The sequence below is a fragment of the Haliotis asinina genome, chromosome 8 (assembly GCF_037392515.1).
Source record: "Haliotis asinina isolate JCU_RB_2024 chromosome 8, JCU_Hal_asi_v2, whole genome shotgun sequence".
Classification (NCBI taxonomy): domain Eukaryota; kingdom Metazoa; phylum Mollusca; class Gastropoda; order Lepetellida; family Haliotidae; genus Haliotis; species Haliotis asinina.
Genome location: NC_090287.1, coordinates 60,589,715 through 60,616,996, shown reverse-complemented (window position 1 = coordinate 60,616,996; position 27,282 = coordinate 60,589,715). Strand labels below are relative to the sequence as shown.

The following is a 27,282-nucleotide window of genomic DNA, read 5'->3' as shown; positions in this document are numbered from 1 at the left end:
AACATTTATAATACAAAGAGTTATAAAGTTTAAAAAAAGTTTTGGGAAACACGCACTTCTAGCTTGAGTTGAGGTTTCTATACGTCGCTGAAAAATGAAAAAGTTATTCAGAGCAATGATATTCTATCACAATGTTTATGGCACACTGAGCAACAACATTCGTTTACCAACACTATGGCAAAACCTTTCATAAGATGTGTAAATGATTTGATAAACACGGACGGAACAATCTATACATATGAAAAGTTTCATGAGCAAACTAGAAACCACTTAAAAATGAACTTATAAGAATCTGCAAGCCAAATAAGAACAGTCGAACAGTTTTATCAAGCGTACAGCATACCATTTGTGGAAAAACTTGAATTACCATTTATTCCTTATTACATACAAGACATCTTTCAAACTAAGAAAGACAGTAGGAAATATTATGATGTACTTATTCCGAAATCAAACTCTGCTATCTATAGCTATAAAAAATGGGAACAAGAATGTGAACAAGTGAAAAAGAATGGAAATCCTATCAAAAGTTTATATTTCGAGCTCATACAAACTCAGACTTCAGATGGTTCCAATATTCCTTAGTGCATAGAATCTTGTCAATAAACCTATTTCTGTTTAAGATGAGGTTTGTAGAGAGTGGGCTATGCTCATTTTGTAAAAATGCACCAAAAAGCAGAATTCATTCTTTTTACGACTGTCCAAAATCTAAGATCATATGGAAGCAATTTTCTAACTGGTTAAGACCAAAAACAGATATCACATTGAATATCGGTAAGCAGAAACTCATATTTGAATTCTCTGGAAACAGGAACAGTGTCATAAATCTCTTGACAACAGTTGTCAAATTTACTGTTTTTAAAATACGAACATATACTTATTCACCAAACTTCAATATGTTTAGAAATGAAATAAACAAAGTTTACAACATCGAGAGAACACATGCCATCTCTTCTTGTAATTTTACCAAATTTATTGGATTTGGGTCTGTTTTTCACCAATTGTTTGATTAATGCTTTATGTATAACTGGCCCATGTTTCTACAATGCCATTTCTTATAATATATTTGTCAGTCTATATATGCAGGTGCATGGTTATATTTGATGTCATTGTTTTGTACTTGGAAAAAGGATTAACAAAAGAAAAGATAATTACTGAAGAATTAGTGAAAGAATTACTGAAGCATTAAAGTCTACACTGTGAATGAAGATGTAAAATAACTACACCTAAGATCTGACAGCTAAAAGAGGCGCCTTTCTGTGATCATGTTTCAACACTCAGAGTGGACTCGCTTTGTTGCAATATATGTAGAGGGTGTCAAGTTATTACAGAAAGATCTGTCGATTTCTAGACCCCCAACCATTTGCAAAATTGTGAAAATATGAGGAAAATTATACATTGTCTCTTGTGCCACGTGTTCTTCTTTCCCTGTCCAACGAGGAGGTGGAGCTGCTTTTGGGGCAACTCCACATTTCTTGTGGATAGCGCTTCCACCCAGTGTTATCTGTTATTATTCATTACAATAATTATCATCATTCAGTTTTAGAACAATGAATAACTGAATCAAGATATTCAATATTGACATCCCAAGTTGACAGATGTTAGTATCTGCAATAGTGTAGTTACAACTTTGTAGAGGTGACATAATTTGAAGAGAGAAACTTTATTTCAGATACACAAAATATCTGGGCAGAACAGGAGAAAAAGTTGAAGGCCAGCTTGCAAGAGAAGAGTGATGAGATGGTAGCCATGGGTCAACACCTTAGTCAGGTGGAGAAGGAACTAGATGGGCTGAAGGAAGAACAGTCGAGGCTTCTGGACCAGACAAAGCAGAACCAGGACCTCCAAACAAGGAAGGGAGGCGAAATAGACTCACTTAAATCCAAGTTGACAGATCAAGAGACTGAGATGGCCAGGTTGGGAGAGAAGCTGTCAGAAACTGAGGCCAACTTTGAGACTCTTAAATCACAACATGATCACCAGAAAGAACAGTATGAAGCCCAGTGTCAACAGTTGCACAATCTGACAGAGAATATGAAAGCCAAAGATGATGAATGGGAGAAGAGTAAAAAGGAGCTCAGTGGATATAACTCTCGTCTGTCAGAAGATGTGGCAACTCTCACATCTGAATGTGAAGATCTGAACAGGAAATTGCAACAGGCACAGTCTGCTTTGTCCCAGCGAACAGCTGACATGGAGAAACTCCAGTCTGAACATGCAGAGCTCCGTTCTGAATCTGAAAAGAACTTTAACAAGATGTCTGAGGATGAGCTTAGTCTGAAGGAGAACCTGAGGCAGATGGAAGATGAGAAGGAGAAATGTGACACTCTGTTGAAGCAGAAGGATTGTGAGAAAGAGACTTTATTGAAAGAGATGTCTGAAATGAAACAGCAGAAAGATCAGATGCAGGCAAAGCTGGACATGATGCAGATGGACTTTGAAGATCAGGGTAATGATGTAGGAGATCTTACGGAAAAACTACATCAAGCTCAGAAAGGAGTGGAGGATCTTAAAAAGACAGTAGAAGAAAAGATCTCTCAACTTGATGAGAAGGACAAGGAAATACTGGCATTATCAGAGGAGCTTGACAAATCCAAGCATGAGCTTTCTGCCATGACCAGCACTGTTACTGAGATGAAACTTAAACTGGAACAGCAGTCATCCTTTTCTCTGGAGAGGAATTCCAAGCTGGAGGAAGAGCGACAAAATTTCTGTGAACTGACCAGTGAATGTGAAAGTCTGAAGAAATCCTTGGATGAAGAAACAAGTAAGAACAAAGATAATCAAAAGGAAATTGAGAAATTGAATAACAGCCTTAGTGATATGGAGGGCAAACTAGCTGGAATGAAGAGTCAGATGGATGAAAAAGAACATACTATCAGTGATCTGGAGGTCAAATGTGCCAGAATGTGTGAAACTGTTGACATGACAACACAAGAGCTTCAGGAGAAGGAGCAGCTGGTTGTCAAACAAAGGGATTCCTTGACATCATTGGAGGAGAAGCTGAAGCTGCTTATGTCTGAGAAGGAAAAGCTATCAGAGGAACTAGGACAGGAAATCCAGACTCTGAAAGGCTGTACAGCTTCCCAGGAAGCAGTACTTGACAGTAAACAGGAAGAACTGAGCACATTGAAAGGTCATCACAGTGAGCTGCAAAATATTTTGCAGGAGACTAAAGATTGTTTGCAACAGAAAAAAGAAGAATTAGAAAAAGAATCTAAGGAATGTGACCAGCTTCAACAGTGCCTTGACAAGGCACAGACTGACATTGAAGAGAAGGACAAATCAATGCAGACCATGAAAGATTCTGTCATTTCACTTGAAAGTAAACTTGCTCAGTATAGAAAGGCTAAGGAAGAAGAAGGTAGCAGGTTAGAACAGGAGTCTAACAGTCTCAAATCAAACATGGAGATGCTCCAGATGGATCTTGAAGACAAAGATGCCTGTATTGAGGACCTCACTATGAAGGTAAAAAATCTGCAAGAGACTTTAGATCTACTGAAGAAAGATCATGGATCACTGAGTACAAACAACAAACAGCTTCTGGCACAGAGTGAGAAGATGGCTGGAGAACTGGAAGAAAGACAGTCTGAAGTTGCACAGCTGACTGTCAGTGTCAAAGAATATTCCCAGAAAGCTGGAGATGTCAAGGATGAGCTGCATGGCAAGATGGCGACCCTGGAGGAACAGAAGGTTCAACTCTTGGGAGAGCAAAAAGATATCATTAACAAAATGGAAAAACTGGAAAAAGACCTCAGTGCCAAAGAGAAACAGATTTCAGAGAAAGAATTGCAGCTTGAGAATATAACAACTGAGCACAGTGAAACATTGAAGAGGTTGTCTGACACTGATAGCATGTTGTCTGAGTTGAAGAAGCAGATGTCTGATTCGGGAATGTCTTTAGAAAAGATATCAGAGGAAAGAAACAGCCTTCTGCAGAAGGTTATTGATCTAGAGAGTGACAGATCATCACAAGCAGCTAATATTGCGGCTTTAGAAAGGACTATTGATGATAAGGTGACTGAGATCTGTAATATGAAAGCTATGCTTGATGGCAAAGAAAAGAGTGAGGAAGATTTAAAGATTGACATAAAGGCCTTGGAGGACGAAATGGCTCAAAATAGGAGGTCATTTGGTGATGACCTTCATGAGAAAGCATCCATCATTCAGAAACTTGAGGAGAAACTTACTGTACTTGAAGATAAGTTGAAGGAAGCAAATCAAGAAATTAAAGAGATTAAATCTGCCAAGGAGAATCTAGAGGAAGCAGCAGATACTGCACAAGACAATTACAAGGCAAAATACCAGCACCTTGACACAGAAAGAAACCAGCTTGAAGGTCGACTTAAAGAAGCAGAACTAAAAGAGGTTGAGTTGAAAGAGGAAATTAACACTGTTCAGGCTGCCCTAGAGCAAGAACAGATTCTAAGACAACAGTTGGAAAAGGAACATGAGACCAACATGGACGCCAAGGGCAAGGAGCAGGAAAAGCTCCAGCAAGCTCTGAAATTGCAGGAAACAAAAATAAGTGAACTCCTGTCAGATATATCAGATAAAGAAGGGAAACTCTCAGAAATGGAGCAGAGAGCCCTTCAAGAAACAGATCTCAAGGATTACTACATGACAAAGAATGAAACAGACACTGAAAGAAATTTGGCCCAAATGAAAGAAATGGAACAAACTCTGTCTTCACTGGAAACTAAACTAAGTGAGAGTGAGAGCAGCAGGTTGCAGTTGGAGAGAGATAGTTATGATCAGCTTATGCAGAAGGAAACTGAGTTGAAAGAACTGATAGCAAAACTGGAAACTGAAGAGAACGAAACAAGGAACACTCTGTTACAAAAGGAAGAGGAAATCAAAATACTGAAGGATGATTTTAAGTCCAAAAGAGAAGAATTTCAGCTGGAACTTGAAGTATCATCCAAAAGACAGTCCGATCTCCAAACTGAGCTTGAAACTCTTAGGAAGCAATATCAGCATCTTCAAGATGCCCACAACAGTGCATCTGTTGAAGGTGCTTCCAACATTGCTGAAGTGCAGCAAGCCTTGGCCTCACTACAGGCAGTTAAGGAAGGGCTTGAGTTGGATAAAGAGAAATTGTCTGAGGATCTGGAGCAGCTGCAGCAACAGCTAGAGCAGAAGACCCAGATTTTGGCAAAACTACAAACAGAAGTAGATAATGCAAACTTGATGATGAGCAAGACTGAGACAGACTTCCAAAGTGAGAAGCAGATGCTTGAGGATAAAGTTGCTGGCATTTCCTCTGAGTGTGTTCAATTGCAACAAGATCTTACACATGCTGAAATGAAGATACAAACTTTCATATCTGCAGACAAAGAGAAGGATAGTGAGTTGTTAACCAAGGCATCAAAACTCCAGCAAATAGAAGATGAAATGGATGTTGTGAAAGAAGAGGTGTTGATGTTAACTTCAAAGGTTGAAAGTCTTGAAGATGAAACAGAATTATTGAAAGACAAAAACTCAAAGTTAAGTGCTGAACTGAAAGACTCATTAACATCAAACACTCTCCTTGAAAAGAAGTTAGCAGATGCTCAGGGTGAAGTTAAAATGCTAGAAATGACCATGGAAGAAGCAGGTGCAAAACTAGATGGTCAAAACACTGATTTATCAGAAAGGTCCAGAGATATGAAGACCCTTCAGTCTGAAAAGGACCAACTGAAAATTCAACTTGAGAGCACAGAGAAACGTCTTGAAGAACTACAAGCTGAGTACAAAGATGCCCTTCAAGAGTTCAACACTGAAAAATCATCCTTGATTGACAAACTGGAGGACCAGAAACAGCAGGTAGTTGATCTGAAGACTCAGATACGGTCCCATAACACAGAGAAGGACATGCTGGAGAACAAGGTGACAGACCTGGAAGAACAAGTCAGGACCATCACAGCAGAGAACTCACAACTAGCAACTGCAGCTGACACATCAAACCAGCTTGCCAAACAGATTAGGCTAAAAGAAGAAGAGGCTGCAGTTGTAATCCAGTCACTTACAACTGAGCTTGAACATTTAAAATCTTCCTTTGAAAGTCTAGAAAAGGAGAAGAGTGTACTGGAAGATAAGTGCTCAACATCTGAATCCTGTACTCTCGAAAAAGAGGAACAAATTAAGGCAATGACTGCTGATTTGAAGAATTTGGGCAACAAACTTGATGAAAGCAACGCTACTGTTGACAGACTTAGAACTGACATTGATAGTTTGAACAAAACCATCACTGACATGGAACTGTCATATGAGGAGCTGAAAGCTGCAATTCAGAAGGAGAAAGAATGTGTACAGTTAAAAGAACTTGAAAAGTCTGACCTTCTGAAGAACATTGATCAGCTAGAAATGAGAATACAAGATTTTGCGAAAGAATCAAGTGATTCATCAGCAACGATGAATAGTCTCCTTGAAGATAAGACCTCCAAGATCAATATGCTCTCAGAAGAAATCAGTAACACGAGAAGTGAAAGTGATGTGCTCAAGACCGAATTGAAACACAAAGTGGCCTCCCTTGAAATGAAGGAGAAGGAGCTTTTGAGTACACAAGAAGAACTGTTGACAGCAGAAAACAGCAAGCAAACCCTTGAGGAACAGATGAGAGCCCTTCAGGAGGAGAAGGCTACCTTCCAAGATCGGGTGCAGAGACTTGAATCCACCATCAGAGAGATAGAAAACAGTCGGGCTCACATGGAGGAGGAGATGCAGGGAACACAAGCAGCACTACAGAGCACACAGACCTTCTCTGACACCATACAAGAACAGGTTGACCAGCTCACGCAGGACAGGAGTACTATGCAGGATAGTATTGTCAAATTGAAATCTGAGAAATCTGATTTAGAGGCTAATCTTGAAGCTGCTAATCAGAATATTGAGGATCTGAAGCTTCATCTGCAGCAACTAAATGAGCAGAAGACAGAATCTGTTGACAAGTTGAGTGAGGAGGCTGTCAATTTCAAAGAAGAAATAGATCATTTGAGAAAACAGAATACAGACCTTGAGGCATCCACTCAAACTTTGATGGATCAAGTGGAAGAACTGGAGAAACAGATGGCTGATATCAAAACCACTAGCCATGAACAAAAGGATAATCATTCCGAAGAAATTGAAAAATTATCTGAATCTATTGGGAAAGTCAAGGAGGAGTTGTTGCGGAAGGAAAGTGAATTAGAAAATGCATGTAAATGTACCTCTGTTTTGGAAGAGAAGTTAAAAGCTTCAGAAACACAGAATTGTCAACTAAGAGCTGAAGTTGATGCTAAGATAGCAGATCTTGATGCCATCATTGATGAAAGAGATCACCTTTGTAACAAAGTGAAGTCACTTGAGAATGAACTACAGATGTTAGAGACGAAGTTCACCTCCGTAAATAGTGAACTGACAAATAGAATCGAAGAGTTTGATGTTATGAGTGTTGAACGGATGGAACTGCAACAGTCTCTTACAACTGTCAGTAGTGAGAAAGAAGAACTGAACAAGAAAGTTGACATGCAACTGACTTTTCTAGAAACAGCTAAGCAGACAATTGAGGAACTACAGGGAGCCTTGGATTCACAAACCCTAAGTGAAGCAGAGCATCAAATGCAGGAGGACACTTTCAAGGCAGATATAACAAGGCTTGAAAAAGATAAAGAATTATTGGTGAAAGAAAACAAAGAGCTAGAGGTAAAAGCCAAAGAATTATTGGAAGAAAAGTCGAAGCTTGAGGCTGAAAATGAATCATTTATGTGTGCTAACGGTCAGATGAAAGATCAGGTGAACAGCGCAGAGATGGAAATGGCTGCACTGAGAGAGGGATGCCTGAAGTTGCAGGACTTCATTAAGAAAAATGAGAAAGACAACAACAAAACCAAAGAGAAGCTGCAGGAGACTGAAAAGCTGATGCAAGTGGCACAAGCCAAGGTGGAGGGGCTCCAGGATCAGGTCAAGACTCTCTCTCAAGACAAGTCTGAGCTGAAGGTGCAGCTGGACACTGTGCAAAAGGAGAAGTCAAGTGCAGAAGCCGACACGGAAATGTTTAAAGATGCCATGGAGTCAATGGAGATGGAGGTCTCTTCTCTTGAAATGGAGAAAACTAACTTCAAGACAGAAAGTGAAAGTTTGAAGAAAGAATGTGATGAACTGGTTAGGAAACTTGGCGAAATGCAAAAGGAAGTGGAAAAACTGGAAAGTACAAGAGATGGTGTTAATGAGAAAATGGAAGCTGATTTGCAAAAACTCCAGACTGACAATGAAAGATTGAATGTGTGTGTGGAATCACTGAATGCAGAAATAATGGAAAACCAGGAACGGTATAAGAAGATTTGTGATAGTGAGAATGGATTAAGAGATGACAATAGAAATTTGAAGACCAAACTGATGAGACTTGAAAAAGATCTAGAAGCAGAGAAATTAAAGTGTCTTTCAGTAGCTGAGGAAATTTCTTCTCTAAAACAAGATGCAGAGGAAATACAAACCATTAAGTCTCAGGTGGAGAAGAAGTACAGTGCTCTTAGTAAAGAAAATGAAGATCTTCTAAGTCAGTTCCTTGCAATAGAAGAAAAAACAGGACAACTGTCCAGTGAGAAAAGTGCCCTGGAACTTGAGCTAAAGGAAGAGTCTGATAAGGTAAAAAGGCTAGAAAGTGACCTCCAGAAAGTTAACCAGTCTCTTCTCAATAGTGAGAAGAAGAAGGGAGAAGCAGAGGACAATCTTTCTGCCTTGGAGATGGAACTCTCAGGAGTAAAGTCAGAGCGTGATGCTCTCCACAAACGGGCAGAGTCTATTACTGAGATGCAGGAGAAGGGTGAGGCTGAGCTGAAGGAGAGGCTGGAGAAGTCAGAGAAGGAGCTACATAATGCCCACCAGAAGCTAGGCGATGCTACACACATGGCTGACATGTACAAGGTAACTGCTCATACTTGTCATGAAACAGATGTATGTGTTCATTATATCCAGTGTAGTAGCCACACACACCAGATGCATATTTACTCTGCTGCAAAGAATATGCCAAGGATATAATTATGGTATGCATATATAAGCAGTATTAGTGAAAGTAAAGACAGACAGATTGTTTGGAATACTCCTCATGTCATTTCTTGTCTTGAGTTCTTCAATGGATGCCAACCCACTAAAGTCTGTATGACTAGGAAACTAGGAGTTAACTCAAAAGGTCTTTAAATGTTTCGTATTGGCTGGCATATTTATTCACTCTGAGTGTTTCAAAGGCGAACACATTGTGGCATTAAGTATAACTTGCCGCCATCCTTTGTTGTTTTAAAATTCTTCTATCTGGAATATCAGTGTACAGTAGATTTCATGTGAGGTCAGATCAGTAGATGACATGTGATGACCTCTTGGCAAGTGAATATGATGAAATGTCTGCATTGTATAATTATGCAGTATAGAAGTAATATACACATGAATCAGCCAGCTGGTGTGGTTTCACAATGTATATGCAGTACGAGTGTCAGTGAGGTAGCTAATTGAGCCCTCACACTGTCATACTTACTAATCTCAATATGACCTGTTTTAGGTGGAGTTGGAGAGCCTGAAGGCAGAAGTAGCTGCTGCAGAGAAGAAAGTGAGTCAGAGGGAGAGTGAGCTGGAAAACTTGATGTCCAAACATGTAGAGACTGAGAAGCATGCAGAACAGAGACTGGCTGACTCTGAAGCCCTGTGGAAGGAGAAGATGGCAAGCCATGACAAACAGGTATGTATCCACAGCCCAGGAGTTAGTGTGGCTGATTTTGTACTGTACTGTGGCCTACAGTATTTTGTTTGATGTATGTAGTTAAAGCTTTTTACTTCAATTGGGTGGGGGTGAAAGGTGGGGTTGTATTATTGAAGTATGAGCATTGAAAAAAACTGTACATACCGTGTAAATCCATATAGCTTTATTACTCACCCATTGAAGATACTGCAGTGTAATATTTTTACAACAATATTACACTAGTGTAATACTAGTAATTCTAGTACTACTGGTTTACAGTTATGACATCACAATTCTAATACCTCTGCCACAGTAGTTTCATTTGAATTACATCACAAATAAACTACTAGGATTATTTAGGGATTAATTACCTAAGTAGAGGCACCCCCTATGGCTTGGGCACAGCCCATAAGGTCTAGAAGAACAACAACTGTAGGGTAGCTTGATACAGTCTAACTGACCAGTGTCTTATGTTGTTAAAAAGGTATTCTAATAACCAGAAAGTGGAGGACTTAAGAGATTAGGGTATTTTGAATATTCTTATATTCAAGCAATGTTCCTGCTATATGGCGGCCGTCTGTGAATAATCTGGCCCCAATTTCTCGAAAAACAATCTTAAGTCTGAGTTTTGACTTAAGTTTGAGTTTTTACTCACATTTGAGAAAATACATTTCCCAGAATGTACTGAAATTGATATTAAACTCAAAAACAGTAGACAGTTTGGGTTTTGTGAATATATTGCTTAAGGTGTTTGAGCATTTTCTATTGTAAAAACTGTCAATGCATTTGAGTTAAAAATGAAGCAGTTTCAAATTGTCAGACTCAGTTTGAAATTTGAGTAAAAAAGTAAGTTTGTTTCGAGAAATCGGGGTCAGGTCTAGGCCAGACAATCAAGTGATCAACAACATGACCATTGATCTGTGGTATTGGGAACCGATGACAGGTGTCAATCAAGTCAGCGAGCCTGACCACTTGATCCCATTAGTTGCCTCTTACAACAAGCAGAGTCGCCTTTCATGGCAAGCATGGGTTGCTGAACCCAGGACCTTCACTTGTCTTATGTTAGAGAGAAAAAAAATAAACCAAGCTTAGTATATGGGAATAGAGGGAAAGGTATACTGGATTAAGGGCAGACCAATTTTCTTTCTTCTTTCACAAATGCCACTGATCATATTTTTTCAAGAATAAGTAAATAAAAATAAGAATTGATTTTCACCACTGAAAAATACAATCCTAATGTTTTTATTGGCCAAAAATCCAAAGTTACACAGAAAACGTTTTTTCGTTGTTTTTTGTCCCATATACGCTTCATAAACTGCAAAAAGTAAATACTTTTAGTATTTAAAAGAAAATTACTTTGGTGATGCCTTATATTTAATTCATTCCCTCCTGCCTTTAGGTTTTCTCAGGACAAAATCCGAAAAACAAAAACAAAATTGGTGTGGCGTAAAGGTAGAATGTGATCGAATGAGTGAAGTTGAAGAAGTATTGTCTTCCTCATATATGTCAGGCATAAAGCAGTGGTAAACTTTAATACCAAATGCAACATGCCAGGGCTTAGGACTTTTAATTTTCACTCCCTCACTCAACTATGGGGTTTATTTATGTTTGTTCTAAAAGTTTGCAAGAGTTTCTCGTAACCCTAAACGAGTGGCTCACTTTTGTTCTGTTTATTTTTTTTACTTATATGTGGCCTGTATTTTACATGTGATAGGAGATTGAAGTAAATAATCTGTCTGTCTGTCTGTCTACGAAAGTGGACTTTGTCCTTATTCAGTATGTAAACCTCATGTGCTTCTTGATGGTTTTTGTTACCAGAAGAATGTCAGAGGCGAATCAGCCCACTGAACGTGTGTAATTGAGACACGCCATGGCAAGGGCACAACTGTTGGAGATAACCTGAGGAATACCTCTGAGCACTGTCTTCTCCCATCAAACTAGTTCTATATGGACCAAACTGAACACTGAGGATGAAATTAACTCTAAATTATCACAGATCTGTAGATGAACTATATTGTCTTCGTCTCAGTCGTGCTTAGAATAGGAGTAGACACAGACACACACAAGCAGACACGTCAATATGTTATCTATATTATCTATATAATTTTATATTTGGATTAGGAGATAAATATCATGTGTTGGTCAATTTCCGGGTGTTATTGAGTATTTGAAGCACGGGAATGCATTTGGAACTGATGGCATCAGCTGGAGGTTTCAAATGAAATATTTTCGTGCTTCAAATACTCAGTGACACCAGGAAATTGGCCAAGACATGATCTTTATGGACATTGTAAACAAACAAGTAAACCAAAGGGTTTTACTTTCTGCACTCGTTTACTTTGAGTATGGGTACAGCAGTGAAGTGTCATCAGCTGGCTGTGTCAGCTGGTTCCTATGGTAGCATCTGGGGCTGCTCATTTTTGACGTCATTCTCACTTTACCTCACAATATGCTTTGAATGACATCACCACTGTTGATGACACAACAAATTAATTTGTTGTGATGTTTCTACGTTTCAATAAGCAGCAAATAGTCTTGCAGTTTCTGGGTATGGAATACCTTTTGATCATGTTTTTCAACCAATCAGATTACAGAACACAATGAATTTTGGTTTACAATGTAATGTGATCATGAAAGATGTACGTTAATGAGTGCCAAATAAATAAATGATATCTATTTCTTTTCTTTTCGGCAAATCCATTAAGCAGACGCAGGTAACGGTATGTAGTTAATCTGTGCACTGGACCATAATGTGTTGTTTTAAGCTGTAGTTCTCATGGGATGTAGTTCTTATGTGAGGACACCACCAAATCATTGACTTCTTTAATAAAAATAGTATTACACAGAAGGTCGTTTAGTATCCTCTATATATCTCATACTGCATCGTTAATTGACTCTGCACATGTGAGTGGTTAACTTGATGTGCTCATGACCTGGTTGCTGCCATGTGTTTCAGCATGAGGAGAATGTGAGCCGACTGGACCAGGAACTGGAGCAGGTGAGGACTGCTCTGGGAGAGAGAGAAGAGCTGCTGAGGGGGATCAGGTCAACTCTGGGAGACAAACAGAAAGACCTTGATGGACTCAAGACGTCCCTGCAGGAGAGGGAAGAGCAGCTTGCGAGTTTGAGGATGTCTCTTGATGACAAAGACAGGGAGCTTCAGGGGGCTCGTGAACAACTGAACTCTGCTGTAGGACCTTCCAGCAACACAGAGGTGGGTAGTGTCATAATATGGTTTCATATCAGTGCTTGGTATTTTGCCATGAAATCCTAGATTCTACATCAATAGTAACTCAAACTGAACATCTCAACTGATGAAAAAAAAATTGTACATGTATATCCAATAATGAAAAGCAATTTTTATCATTGGTTAGTTTGTTGCATGTTTGTTTGAAGTCATAAATATTGGTTCTTTGACACAATCAGCTCCAGGAAAGGCATAGTTCTATGGTACATGTCGTAAAGCTTCCTTTATGTTCTATGTTGTATTTCATTGTCAGCCCTTGTTCCATGCATTATCACACTACAGTAACGATAGCTGGAAAATTGCTGGCATATGACTAACTCTGACGGATATTGTTCATGCACTATTCTACCTCTGAAACGTCCTACTTTTCTTTAGATATTGCACAAGTGGGAAAGTCAGTGTTCTAATCTCCAGTCACAGTTATCAGCAGAAAAAACAAAGGTGAAACGCCTTACTGATCAGATGAAGAAGATGAAGGCTCAGACAGAAGATGCAGGCTCACAGGTATTAAGGATATGTAATTATAGGACTTACGGACTTACTGATACGATACCTTAGATCCAAATGCTAAATAATGTCAGTATTTTATACACAAGTAGAAAATATCTTCATTGGTACATCCTGTCTAGAATAGCTTTTCAGTTTCCTGTGCGTAATGGTGTCCTTAGCCATAACATAATGCACACATTACTTTTTACCACAGATCTTTAAGTACTTTGGACTGTTAGGCTTAATAAGATCTGGTTTTGTGTTGCAGGGTTTGCAGGAAAAGGTGAATGAACTATCCAGTCAGCTGGAACAGTACATAGAGAAAGAAAAGGAGGCATGTCGGAAGCAGTTTGCCCTAGTGACAGAAAACAACAAGCTGAAGGGTGACTGTGCCAGACAGAAGAGTCTGATCTCATCCATGGGTAGGTTGTTAATACAGGGAGTCTGTGAGGGATATATATATGTATGTCACTTTCTGACCATGTTTTGTTATTGAAACGTATTTATGTCTTGTTATTGTGAAAGTTAAGTCACTACTGTGATCTTACTAGACCAAACAGAATTTGATTACATTCAGACTGCAGACCAGAGTAAGAGGTAAGGAGTGTTGTGTGACATTCTGGTTCTGTGTGTAATTCGTCGCTGGTTGACCCTCAGTAGCCATGCCTGTAAGAACTTGCTGTGTGAGGACTGGGTGGTCACTGTTGTGGCTGCTGATAACAGGATCCATCACCATTGGAGATTAATGTATTATGACACATGGGATGTTGCTGCAGGGCCCTGTTCCTCAAAGTGACAGTAACGCTCCCATACTTTAACATACATTTAGACTGTCGTAACATACTTGATAGCTTTCAGGAATGGGGCCCTGATTCATTCAGTCTTCCGTCATTTCAGCAATTGCAATGAAGAATCAAACCATGGGCAACAAACAGGTGTCTGTAGAAGACAAGGTGACTGATAGTGTGCATAAGTCAGCTGACACCATGCCTGGTGAGGTAACAGTTCCTGCAGGAGATCTTACCACCCCAGACCAAAAGCATAATAATAACACAGGAAGTCTTAATTCTACAGACAATGAGAGGAAAACACGACTCAGGGCAATAAAAGCACCAAGTGTAACCAGAAAATGTGCTTCAAGAGAAGTGACTCCTAATTCTAAGGATGCATCACAAACTGAGGTGTCTGACGTTCCATGTAAAACAAGAAAATGTACACCAACTGACACTAGTGTCCCAAGCAAGAGGACAAGGTTGCAGAAGTTACCAGCACCAAGTGCAGTGAGAAAATGTGCCTCAAGGGAGGTAACCCCAAACAAACCGTGTCCTGACACTGCACCATCTGACAAGGGTTCTTCAAAAGTAGAGTTGTCTGATACTAAAGAGACAGGCAGCCAGCTGACAGTCAAGAGGACTTCACTGCCAAAGAGGAAGAGTGATCAAAATGAAGATGTTATTGCAACAAAAAGACGAAAAGAGGATCCGTGTCAAGACAAAGATTGTGCACCAGGTAACAACAGGCTTTGAAAACAAAACTAACTAAGGGATTGGGAAAGGCATGGGCCATGGGCCATTTTGCGCATTAGAATGAAAAATGGCCCCTTACAATTTGGAAGTTTACTATTGATACAAGGGCAGTGGCCCATTCTAAATTCAGGAAATGGCTAACAATCCTGAAAATAGCCCATTGTCAAGGAACTCTTTCCCAAAACCTGCTAAATATATGAATGATTCCCAAATGTCAGTCATAATCACTTTATCAGAAAGGGTGTCAATTGTGTTTGTAGACTGACAATTAATTCTGCAAAGCTCATTCCTCATTATGGGAAGCTACCATGACAGGTTGTTTCAAAGTTCTTCATCTGAGAACATATCACAAGGTGATGTTCACAACAGTTTTGTCTGATTGCTATTTATGCCATTGTATGAATAATTTGAATACTTTGTCCTGGGTTTGTGTGTGATGTTTAAGGACCCATGAAGATCTGTGATAGAATTAATCATCATCAGACCCATGCTTGCCATAAGAGGCAACAATGCAAATAGTGGGATCGGATGGTCAGCTCACTGACTTGGTTGTCATATGTCATTGGTTCCCAATTCCGCAGGCCAGTGTTCATGCTGTTGATTACTGGCTTATCTGGTCCAGACATGATTATTTACAGACTGCCATCATACATCTGGAATACTGCTGAGTGCAGCATACAACTAAACTCACTAGTCTGCTGCCACCCAGGCAACTAAGGGCTGACAAATGGGATTGGGTGGTCATTGGCTTGGTTGATCGCCATTGTATCCCAAATGCTTGGACCAATCAACATGATGTCAACCACTGGATTGTCAGGTCCAGTCTCAGTTAATTACAGATTAGTGTTAAACAACAACCAGCATCTATGAGTGTATAAATTGAGTCTTTCTAATATTTCATTCAACAACTCCATGCATTTCAGACGCGACACCTAAAACCTCTGACACTGGAGAGGGAAAACCAGCAGCTAAAAGGACTTTGCTAGCTTCTCGAATTCGGCCACGAAGTCAACTTCCCCGGTCAGGTCCATCAACAGTACCAACAGCACCTACATCTGAACCACCAGCCTCGTCAACATCTACATCCTCTGGTCTTCCTCGTACCATGATGACAAGGAGACAGAGCAAGATTGAAATCAAGGTAGAATCGTGTTTGGTGGCATTAGTCAAAACTTTTTGCATATGAGTCCATTTTGTGAGCTCTTGCAAGGCTTCTTCAGGTATGCAAGACTGTGGTAGAGAGTTAATGAGACTAAATGCTATTAATGTCAGCTTTTTAAAGGAAATTATTTGGAACAGTTTGTTTGAAGTGAGCTGTCAACTCTTTGACACACGTTCACAGTGAAACCTTTTTATTGCTCACCACTCAATCATGCCTCTGGTTCAACACCTTCTGGATAACTGGAAATGTTCACAACTAATATGTAAACAGTCATGTTGATGCACTCATTAACTTGTGTGATTTTTTTTTCCAGGCTCCAGTTGCAGTTAAACCGCTTGGTTCAATCACAAACAGCCCACAGAAGAAAGCTCCCTCTGCTCTCCAAGAGCCACCTAAACGAGTCAGTACCCTCAGCCTCAACAAAAGTCCAGAGCTGAAGCACCTGCGACGTACACGGCAGCAGAAACTACTTGAGCAACAACATGATCAGCAGGTTGGAGATGTGGACTCCAAGAAAGACTGCAAAGTGCAATAGACTGCAAAATGCAATAACAGATACCTGCAGCTCTGCAAGGTGCAGGAGTTATGTGAAAGAACACATCAACTACAGCAAATGCTGCCACAAATAACAGTCTGTCTCTAATGTTCCTGTTACTCACAGGGTCCCAAGAAGTTCTCAGGAACATTCTATTCATTCCATACTTTAACTCTATTCGTTCCTATAAACCACTTAATACTATTCTTAATACTTTATCATGTGGATCACCCATTCAAGGCTAATCCCTTATACACCAGTAACATGTACCTGTGATGGAACTGTATTCTAGGAAATGTTACTGCCATGGTTGAGGTGCATGGCCCTGAACTATATTTCTTGCCAAATGTATCAGCATTACAGCATTACTATTTCATGTTATAACATTAAAGTAATATTAGTTTGTAATTCTGAAATTGGTGCATCAAATTCGATTCATTTATCACTTCTATTTTATCATGTTGACAGCTTTCAGGTATGAAACTTCGTCATAGCCTTCGTTCTTGACCATGGAGCAATTCTGGAGCAGAATAGCTCCGCTGAACCTACATAGTGACTGACTCAAGATGATGTGCAATGGTTATAGTGTGACCAAGCTCATTATATTTTATACTTAGATACGATACTTTCATGTCATGAATCATGCTTGTTTGCTTGGCCTATACGTAACCGAGTTTTGCTGGCTGCCTTATATGCTGAAATATTGCTGAAATGGTGCTGAACTGACTCATAGACCATACAGCATTCTAACCCTGTAGCCATACAGTAAGCACATATTCATAAATTATATTTTTTAAATAGTTACCATTCGTGTCCTACTTTTAAGACAACTTCATGGTTTTCCCAATAAAAGTTTTACTGGTAGGGAGATATATAGGATGTGGTGTATATTTCAATACTTTTAAACATTTTTTATGCAGTATGTACATTTAACTTCTTGTCCATACATTTTGTCTCACATGCCCTTTAGTGTGTAAAAAGAAAGGTATTTATTTCATTTGTACATATATACATAACATCTATATTTGGGTAACTGACACCAGTAACAAAGTTATCAAATATTCAGCTCTCTCAGTGTTCACACTCCACCAAATGCTGCTCCATTTTCCAGAGTTGTCCCCCTTTTCCCATGTTATTCATGGCTTGGCTAACTTTGACTGTATATCATGCATATACAATGAATCAGTATCCACTGCCCCATGTATATGCCTAAACAATGTAGCATCTATGTCATAAAACATTCATCATGATACAGGTTGTTTTTGTTGTCTGTCACTCATACACCCGATCGTTCTGAATCCAGTAAGAGGAAGTATCTTGATGTGCTATCAGTGTGCTAGTAATACATACAAATGGGCCCAAACCTATAACTGTTCCATAAATACATATATTTTCATAGTCTTTTTCTCTTAGTTTGCAAGGTGCATTGAAAAATGACGTCTTATGTGCATTTACACATTCCACTTGCAAAAAAAACCAAAATAACTACAAAGTGTTGCATGGAATACCAGTAACTGTCCAGCAAGGGCTAGAAAAAAATCTCTGATAACTAGTTTCTTTTGTATGTTAATATGTTCTGAAAAAGCATAGCAGACAATGAGAGGAAAACTCTTGATGAATAAGAAACTGGAAGGTTATCCTAGTAAGTCAACTTGAATGATGATTTAACTCTGACAATGTTGTCATTATGTTGCATGCCTTGAGGTCTCACTACTGTAGGCCCAATTGTTTTGGTTTATGTAAGTTCCCTAAAAATATGACTGTTTACCCTAGTCATTACCCCATTACATTACCCCAGGTCTGCATCCAACTCAGTGTAAAGTCTGTGTCTAATTATTTTTTGTCAATCACCATCCTCATGTGACTGACGGGATACAACAGCAAGTTCAAGCGTCTTCAAAACGAGACGACTTAATCGAACATTAGTTGCTGACAGCTGCCATCGCGTCAATAAAACTAAGAGTACTAGTATATCACTGTATACGCTGAGGGTAAACAAAACCCTGTCAACAATTTGGGTTTATCATGACCCGGGGGTTTGCTTCCAGGCATTGGTCACGTGATGGAAATATTGAATTAATCTGGAAATAAAAGGCCGTTGTGGAGATGGAAGTGTCCGTGATAACCCTGATACATCGGTTGACAATGTATCCAGTGTGCAGGTGCTCTCAACACTTGGGTGTTCCAAACCTAAGTCCACGAACACAGATGTATGTGAAAGATATGTTTACAACACGTGTTTTCAACATTGACAGGTAAGATTTCTAATAATTCGTGTCCGAAGATAGTTCAGTATATCCGTAAAGTTTAATATAAAGGGAATGATCGAAATTCGTGGAATTATATACCTGGTGCAATGTCAAAGACGATAAAGTGTCACCATCAACGGGACTAGGGTTATGATGAGCTCCAGGGTAAATGAGAATATACCGCATACCCCAACTTGTAGACTCAAAACACGCCTTGTCACAGTTGGTGTTTTGGCATAGCTACTGTTTGGAGTAAATGAGTGAGATAATATGTGTTTACGCCGCTTTAAACAATAACCTAGCAAGGTCACGGCCGAGGTGAGTTCTTGAAAGCTTGAGGCACGAGCACTTCACACACGCCCGAGATTAATTCAAAAGAGATGTTTCATGTGCTAACGTGTGCTCAGAAGGCCTGGGCACCACAGGCCCTCGTGTCATTGCGAGGATTAAAGATGTTTTATAATCTAAAACATTTTGAGATGACCCCACCTCCCCACCCACCCCCGACTTGAAACGCTTCACAGTACACTGTAGTATCGAATAATCATGAATATTCATCATCTGGAGGAGATTATGTGACTATTCTACACTTAAGACCATTCCAACATTAAGGTCACAACCTTCCTGGTTAACTAGAAATACATGGGGAGTCATTTCCCTCGAGTTTTCAGTACGATCTTATCGCTCATTTCATTATCTATTTGGGCAAGCACGGGTTCGAATCTCAACATGGGTACAATGTGTGAAGCCCATTTCTGGTGTACCCTTCCGTACTGTTGCTGAAAAATTCAAAGTGAACTTAGTCTCCGTCTTATTCGTTACACTCCTTATGTTCTATGTGTGTCTACAGTTTCCAATGTGGAGAAAGTATATCAACACAATATTTTTAACGGTATCAGTGTGTTTTTATGTGTGTTTATACTGTGTGTACTTTCGGTATGCATGTATGTGTGATACTTTCTGTTAAAACTCTGAATCCTTCATCATGTTTTTTTTTCAAGATGGCAAAGAATTCCGTTTGCGCGCGTGGGTGAGTGCGTGCGTGTGCGTTACGAAACATAAAGAAAAGACGTATCCAAACCTCCAACTTACCATATGAATAAACTGACCCTCGGTGAATAATTAAATGTCGAATTTAAACCGTTGGTTATTCCGATGTTAACACCGCAGCCTCGGCGGTCATTTCAAAGATTCTGGCATACAGCATTAAAGATATCAAAAGAGTATTAACAGCCGAGCATAGTGTCAATATCTGGTCAAACATCCACCAACTGCAACCATCGCTGACCCTATCCCACGTAAATGTTTGTGTTGCGTTGTTCCAATACATCAAGCATTTGTATTGGAGGGTCTCTCTCAGGTATTCTAGACCAAAGGTGTCCTAAACGTGTGCTGTATAGGCTTGAGATCCTGGCAGGCGAAGGTAGAATAGCTGTCGGGCCACAAATAATACGATATCTCAAAGAGAAAATTGTTTCAAAGGCTAGGCAACACATGACCCGTGAACGAATCTGCATATTTTGATAGCTGAAAGGAAAGATTTGCACGAACTGATTTTATACAGATATATCGGTATATGATCCCTTTAAACAACAACCAACCATCCTCCATACAAGCAAGAAAACAGAAAACACATTGAATGAAGCAGTCGTAAAACAAGGATAAATTGTTAACACGAAGTTAGCGTTAAAAATGTCCTTGCTGGCCTTTGGCATAAATGCACTTGATGTTCAGAATTCCTGTTACACGACACTTTTGTTGTGCGCACGTCTAAGATATTTGTAGTCATCAATCATTTCCAGAGGTTCATTATCAATGTATACATCATGATATGTGATGATGAGAACTAAAGGCGCTGTTGATCAAGGCTTGCGGAAACAAGACGTAATAAGTATTTGTAAATGATTTTTAAAAATAGTTTTATGACAATGCTCTTAAACAGTTTGAATCCTGGCGTCACTTCCGGGTCCACAAGAAAATGTTTGGCGCATGTGCATTAAAGCGGAAGTAAAGTGCGAGAAGACCAGACAAAATGACGACGCCGGTGGTGGATAGCGTCCGCGAAAAAGCTCTAGCAGACTATCGTAAAAAGCTGCTAGAGCACAAAGAGTTAGAGGCAAGGCTTAAAGAAAGTTAGTATTCCTCCTGCGGCTGTAATGTTAAAACAGTTTCTTACGATATATGTGTAAGGTACCAAATTATCGATGATGTGCACTTGATCGGCCATTTTGTTCAAACATGCTGAATCACATTTGTGGAGTTCCCATTATACCTTCACTTCAAGCGTTGTTATAGCTTTAGGCAATTTTGTGGTAAAATGTTAATGATAACATGAAGTAAACAGGGCTATTCTGAAATGTATGCTGAAGGTTTAATTTTGGTATTGGTGTAGTACCATGGGTAGACATTTAGTGACACCTGTTTTCGTGTCATTGACAGTCATTTGGCATTTTCAAGTCAAGAGTGATAAATAGTTCTTTTATTATAATTCAGGTTTTCTGCAGGAAATAAAGCTATACTTTAAGAAAAAGATTGTTAATAATAGAATGCCCAGGCTAATTTACTGTCATTGTTTGACATTTGCAATTTCTTCTGCCTTGTAAATTTAGAAAGAATTACATTGTTACATTCAAAGTTTTTTGAACCAGTTGTTAGAAAAACCTCATTAACCAACTTAAAAATTTCATTTGCATGCTTGTGCTGCCTTGTGAAAAGGCGAACTGATATCTCTGCCTGTGAAAATTGTAAATCAGGTTTTAATGCAGATTTAGAGGCAGTACAACTTTCTCTATTATGTAAGATTGGGTTGAAAGCCAATGCCTGGGTATGAAATTCTGGTTAAGTATGACATATTTTCTCTCTGCCACAGATGACGTCAACTTGTTAACATGTCTTGATTTAGACCTGTATGGTTACCCCTTTATATAGAAGATAAGTGACTTGTCTACAAAACGCTTATTCTGAAGTATTCAGAAAGTACAGTTTATAACTAAGATTTTTGCATTACTGTAAAAACTGTCATGTATATTATTTGTTTGTTGCCAGTGCGGGAAAACTTGAAAGAACTCACCAAGCAGTATGAGAAATCTGAAAATGACTTGAAAGCACTGCAAAGTGTAGGACAGGTAATATGATTATGTAGATTGGTCTTTGATGTTTAATAAAATATGCACTTATTAAATTGAAGCAATGTTGTATTTGAAACCTACATTACTGGAGTGCTGTATTGTGCCGTGAGTTACAGCGAAGAAAGAACATCTAAACCGAAAAACGTGCTCAGATATGTATATGTAAATCTTCATTACTTAGTACTTTCTGCCTGGTATCTTGATATGCTCAACGGCAGATATTTGCCGTTAAGTCTACAGCAGATGACAGTGATGATTTTCCAATTTGAGGTAACAATTTCCCACTTTCTCATAATTTATGAACAGAATAAAAATATGATTTGAACAAATTAGTTTTTCCCCAAGTACCTTGCTATAAGGCTATTGGAATTGGAGTCTTCAACAAATGTTTGTATTTTTTAAGTGGAAAGTGGAGAAAAACATTCTAAACTGATCATGTGTTTTGCAGATAGTTGGAGAAGTACTGAAACAACTGACTGAAGAAAAATGTGAGTTTGTATTCCATACTATGAGCTGGGTACTTATGAAATGCATCCTGTGAAAATCTCGATTAGAATCAGTCTTCTGCAACCCACTTTTGACCTGACAAGTCTCTGACGGGACTGGGTCTCCAGGCTCAAGGTCATGGTCATGATGTAATTGTTAGTAACTGGATTGTTTGTGCCAGACCTGGACAGTATCAGGTTGCTGGGATATTGCAGCAGGTTGTGACAAACAAAAACTAGAAACTCCTGAAATGCTGTTCAGTGCCATTATGGGGTTAACATTTAAGTCTAGTTGTATATACATGTTTTAAAGTGTCTTGTTATTTGTAGACATTGTTCATATGTATTGTAAGGATAGACTTAGCTGGAGTACTGCGGATCTGACATTAAATAGTCACTCACTCTCTCTGTCTTTTATTTCTTAGTTATTGTAAAAGCAACAAATGGCCCCAGATACGTTGTAGGATGCAGGCGACAGTTGGATAAAGCAAAGCTGAAACCAGGAACAAGGGTGGCTTTAGACATGACCACACTCACAATAATGAGGTGAACTTGCTTAGAACTGCTGTTTAGCTTTTATTATTTATGATACTAGTTATGCATTGTTTTTTCTGTTCCATACAGATCTGATGTGGATGAATGTTGCATTTTTGTATTTTCATATGATTGGTCATGTAGCATTTAAAAAAGTAAATGAGCTCCTGATTGTTTTTCAAGAGACACTGTGATCTGTAAGAGTGAAATATGCATCATTCATGATGCAATACTTTTCTCCAGAATGCAGCTTTAGTCTCAAGCTTTGAATAAGTTTTACTTTGTTTTTGTATTGCTTTTGACAGGTATGGTGAAGCATATTGGCAACCATACATCATGCTAAATATTTTGTTGCACATTGTTTGCCAATATTTTCAATTGTTCAGTTATATCATATCACCAGAAAATATGAATATCAGGATATTTCATTTCATCACAAAAGTCACAATACACAGCTTTAGCCTAGTCATGACTGGGGATATAACATATCCATTCTTTTGCCCAATGATGTGAACTGACAAGTTGAGGCAGGGACAGCAAGGTGTCTTTTATCTTTGTCTTGTCTGTCTTCTTATTTCTTCTTGTGTCCATCCTTTTGTCTGGCTGTACCCAACTATCCTGTCTCTCTGCTTTCCCTCCATCTCTCATTCCCTTCTTGTGTATACCCCTCCACACCTTGCTGTTGGCCATTGAAACTGATTATGAGAGCTGAGGGCGTCTGGTTAAGTTGGATAGCAAGCAAGAAATGTTTTGAAAGGGAACAAGTTGAAACACTTAATGGTAATAGACGTGCTTTGTCAGTAAATGTCCTAACTTACACAAATCACTTTAATGGCATAATTTGACTTCAAGTAGGGATTACATTTCCCATTGGTATATAGAATTGAATTTTCTTTTAAATGCTTTGAGGACACATTTTCATTTTTGATGACTGCTGTATTCTGTTGATGTTGCAGCTTGTTACAGTAGTGACCATGTAACAGTATTTACTCATTGTTACAGGTATTTGCCACGCGAGGTGGACCCCATGGTGTATAACATGTCAGTTGAAGATCCTGGTGCTGTGGGATACAACGAGATTGGAGGTCTAGGCGAACAGATCCGGGAACTTAGGGAGGTCAGTGTTTCATGGTGTCAGGATTGGATTGTGTGTACAGTGGGTGTGATCATCCTGATAGTGGTGGCTTTGTGAAGAGTGTTTGATGTAAGGGTTTTACTTAAATATACAGGTAAATGATTTACTCAGATAATGTTAATCATTAATATTTCAGTTGCCAGACATGTATAATCTACAGTTGCATTCCCAATAATGTTAGCTACATCCTTTTTACATGCATGGCCTGGATGTAATTGCTTTATGTTTCCTTGCCTCTGTGAAGATGTTCCTTGATTTATTTCAGGTGATCGAGTTGCCTCTCCTCAACCCTGAGTTGTTCATGAGAGTTGGCATCACCCCACCAAAAGGCTGTCTGTTGTATGGACCCCCAGGCACAGGCAAAACACTTTTGGCCAGAGCTGTAGCTAGTCAGTTGGACTGTAACTTTCTCAAGGTAAAGCAGATGGACAGTAGATGTGATCTTGTATTTCTTGTGCGTTGAGATCTTTGCAGAATGGGATTAGTCAAGTTGTTAATGCTTTGTGAAGCCTTAGTAATAGTATTGAGCTAATTTCTGCTGTACCCTCCTGCCACGATGATGACTACTGCTAGTTCAAGTTTTGGTACCACTTCAAATAAATGATTTTAAAGACTAACCTCTGACCATGCTCAGTCTTAAATCTCTTATAGAGGACTGTATGAATCCTTTGATGCATGTAAAGTGGTCTATCATTTTTCTTTTACACCTGATTCCTAGCATTTAAGGCTTTGATGCTGCTGTACTCTCAAAATATACATCCCTCGTAATTTTGTTGTATTTGTGTTTCAGGTGGTGTCTAGTGCTATTGTGGACAAGTATATTGGAGAGAGTGCCAGACTCATCAGAGAAATGTTTGCCTATGCAAGGGATCATGAGCCATGTATCATCTTCATGGATGAAATCGATGCCATTGGTAAGATGATAAGTGGAACCTCTCATTGAGCTCATGTTCAAAGGTGTCTGTTGGTGAGACCTGGAAACAGCAGGTTACCACTTGGCTGTGTCTCTTGTCCAATGCAGGGATAGCTGTTGAAAGTTCAAGTTGCCATTTTTCCTTTCTAGCTGTTAATCATTAGTTATATTGTAAGGCTGATTGAAAACAGTCTATAAATAATTTTGTGTACTCCACATACTATTCATTATGTAGGTCAGTTGAACTAGACTGAATTAATATTGTTAACATAACTCATTACCTACATTTGCCATAAACAGTTGCCAAGCAGCATGTTTGTAGTGATGTGAGGTAGAATTTGCACATACTGTTTTATCAAAGTGCAAGCAAAAAGAATGGTTTCTGTAGTAAATAAAACTGTAAAATGCCTCTTGATTCTAAACTGAACTGATCAGAAACTGTATTGACAGCTATCTCTTTTCACACTTTTCTGTTTTAGGTGGAAGAAGATTCTCCGAAGGCACATCGGCAGACAGAGAGATCCAGAGGACCTTAATGGAGGTAACCTGGCATGTGCTTGGCCACTTATTGTAATAGCGATGACATAGGTGAGTCGCCCAATGATGTGAACTGACAAGTTGAGGCAGGGACGGCAAGGTGTCTTTTCTCTTTGTCTTATCTGTCTTCTTGTTTCTTCTTACGTCCATCCTTTTGTCTGACTGTTCCCCACGATCCTGTCTCTCTGCTTTCCCTCCATCACTCATTCCCTCCTTATGTATACCCCTCCTCACCTTGCTGTTGGCCATTGAAACTGATTATGAGAGCTGAGGGCACTCTATTAACTGAAAAGTAATCTGTGGCAGTAGTTTCTTTCACAAGATCAGGATGAAGAATAAGAGGGGTGAAGATTATTATCCTTCTTGTTTGTATGGTCTTTTTGCATTTGCATTTTATCATGTTATAAAAAATTATATACTAAAATGTTTTTTAAATGCAGTTTAACTATACCTATCCCATTTTCACTTGTTACATAGCTGCTGAACCAGATGGATGGGTTTGATGCCCTGGGGCAGGTGAAGATTATCATGGCCACTAACAGACCAGACACGCTTGACCCTGCTCTCCTCAGACCTGGTAGACTTGACAGGAAAATAGGTACAGTTATGTTGCAGTCAGTGCTGCCTCATCAAAATATGAGTTATACAACTGAGTGTGATGAGTACTGTGACAATATTGTACAACACTTTTTGAAAGAAAACATGGTTGAATGATTATGAAAGTAAGGAAAGTGGGATGTTCCACCCACTGATTTTTCTGGAATCCTTTTGTTCATATTAAAGGTACATAGTTTGTTCTGATACAGATTGTTTTGTGCTGTAAATTGTGCTTAAGGCTAGCTCGTGGTTTGGAATTAATTCATATGCAATCTTTGTGATTAACAACAGTTAATGGTATTGTATTTAAAACAGGAAGCTTCAGGAATTAGAATGGTCTGTATAATTTTTCTCTGTGTTATTTTTTTTTTATTATTTTTTTTTATTCAGAAATTCCTTTACCAAATGAACAAGCTCGACTTGAGATCCTGAAGATCCATGCATCCCCAATTGCCAAACATGGAGAAATAGATTGGGAAGCCATTGTCAAACTCTCAGAAGACTTCAATGGAGCTGATCTGAGAAATGTCTGTACAGAAGCAGGTATGTACTAAGTTGTCTCCCTTATGCCTAGTGGAAGGTGGCCAGCTGGTTAATTTGTGATTGCTGAATTTATTTTCTCATGTTCATTTAGGAAGCAAAAAGTATCTCCAGTCTGGGTATGTATCAGCGTATTTTTTTGTTTTTGAAGTTGTTGTCTTAACTATTGACAAAAAAGGCTATTATGCACTAGATGTGCTTGATACATATTCCCTGTTTGTGTGCAGGTATGTTTGCAATTCGTGCTGAGCGGGACTATGTGATTGAGGAAGACTTCATGAAGGCAGCCAGGAAAGTGTCGGACAACAAGAAACTTGAGTCCAAACTTGACTACAAGCCAGTGTAATGTTATGATGTTCAATCCTTGTCTGATATTTCATGTATGCTTTCATTGTAAATAAAGAAATGTCATTATAGATCCTATTATTCTTGATCAGCTTTTTACAATGTGTTCAGAAACTGTGAGAAAACTTTGTAACAAGACATGTTTAGCTGTCTCTACCAATATGACAATTCGTAT

The 27,282-nt window shown here is 39.0% G+C and overlaps 3 protein-coding genes across 3 annotated transcripts in view; all 3 read left to right on the top strand.

Annotated features, from left to right (window-relative positions):
• LOC137293725 (centromere protein F-like) overlaps positions 1–17,899 on the top strand; it is a 29,747-nt gene extending 11,848 nt beyond the window's left edge. The window contains exons 13-20 of the mRNA XM_067824434.1: positions 1,670–8,880; positions 9,509–9,685; positions 12,642–12,899; positions 13,308–13,436; positions 13,690–13,843; positions 14,319–14,930; positions 15,871–16,088; positions 16,423–17,899. Coding sequence (XP_067680535.1) covers positions 1,670–8,880; positions 9,509–9,685; positions 12,642–12,899; positions 13,308–13,436; positions 13,690–13,843; positions 14,319–14,930; positions 15,871–16,088; positions 16,423–16,644 — 8,981 coding nt within the window. The 3' untranslated portion in view covers positions 16,645–17,899. The remainder of the gene's footprint in view (positions 1–1,669; positions 8,881–9,508; positions 9,686–12,641; positions 12,900–13,307; positions 13,437–13,689; positions 13,844–14,318; positions 14,931–15,870; positions 16,089–16,422) is intronic.
• LOC137294098 (dynein regulatory complex protein 8-like) overlaps positions 1–27,282 on the top strand; it is a 118,220-nt gene that overhangs the window by 62,920 nt on the left and 28,018 nt on the right. The gene's annotated exons all lie outside the window — the stretch shown is intronic.
• Positions 20,834–27,178, top strand: LOC137294096 (26S proteasome regulatory subunit 10B). The gene is made up of 11 exons (XM_067825046.1): positions 20,834–21,025; positions 21,939–22,018; positions 22,470–22,509; positions 22,932–23,052; positions 24,043–24,157; positions 24,441–24,590; positions 24,966–25,089; positions 25,568–25,629; positions 26,103–26,223; positions 26,613–26,765; positions 26,990–27,178. Exons 1-11 carry the CDS (start codon positions 20,926–20,928, stop codon positions 27,106–27,108), a joined length of 1,185 nt encoding a protein of 394 aa, XP_067681147.1. The 5' UTR covers positions 20,834–20,925; the 3' UTR covers positions 27,109–27,178.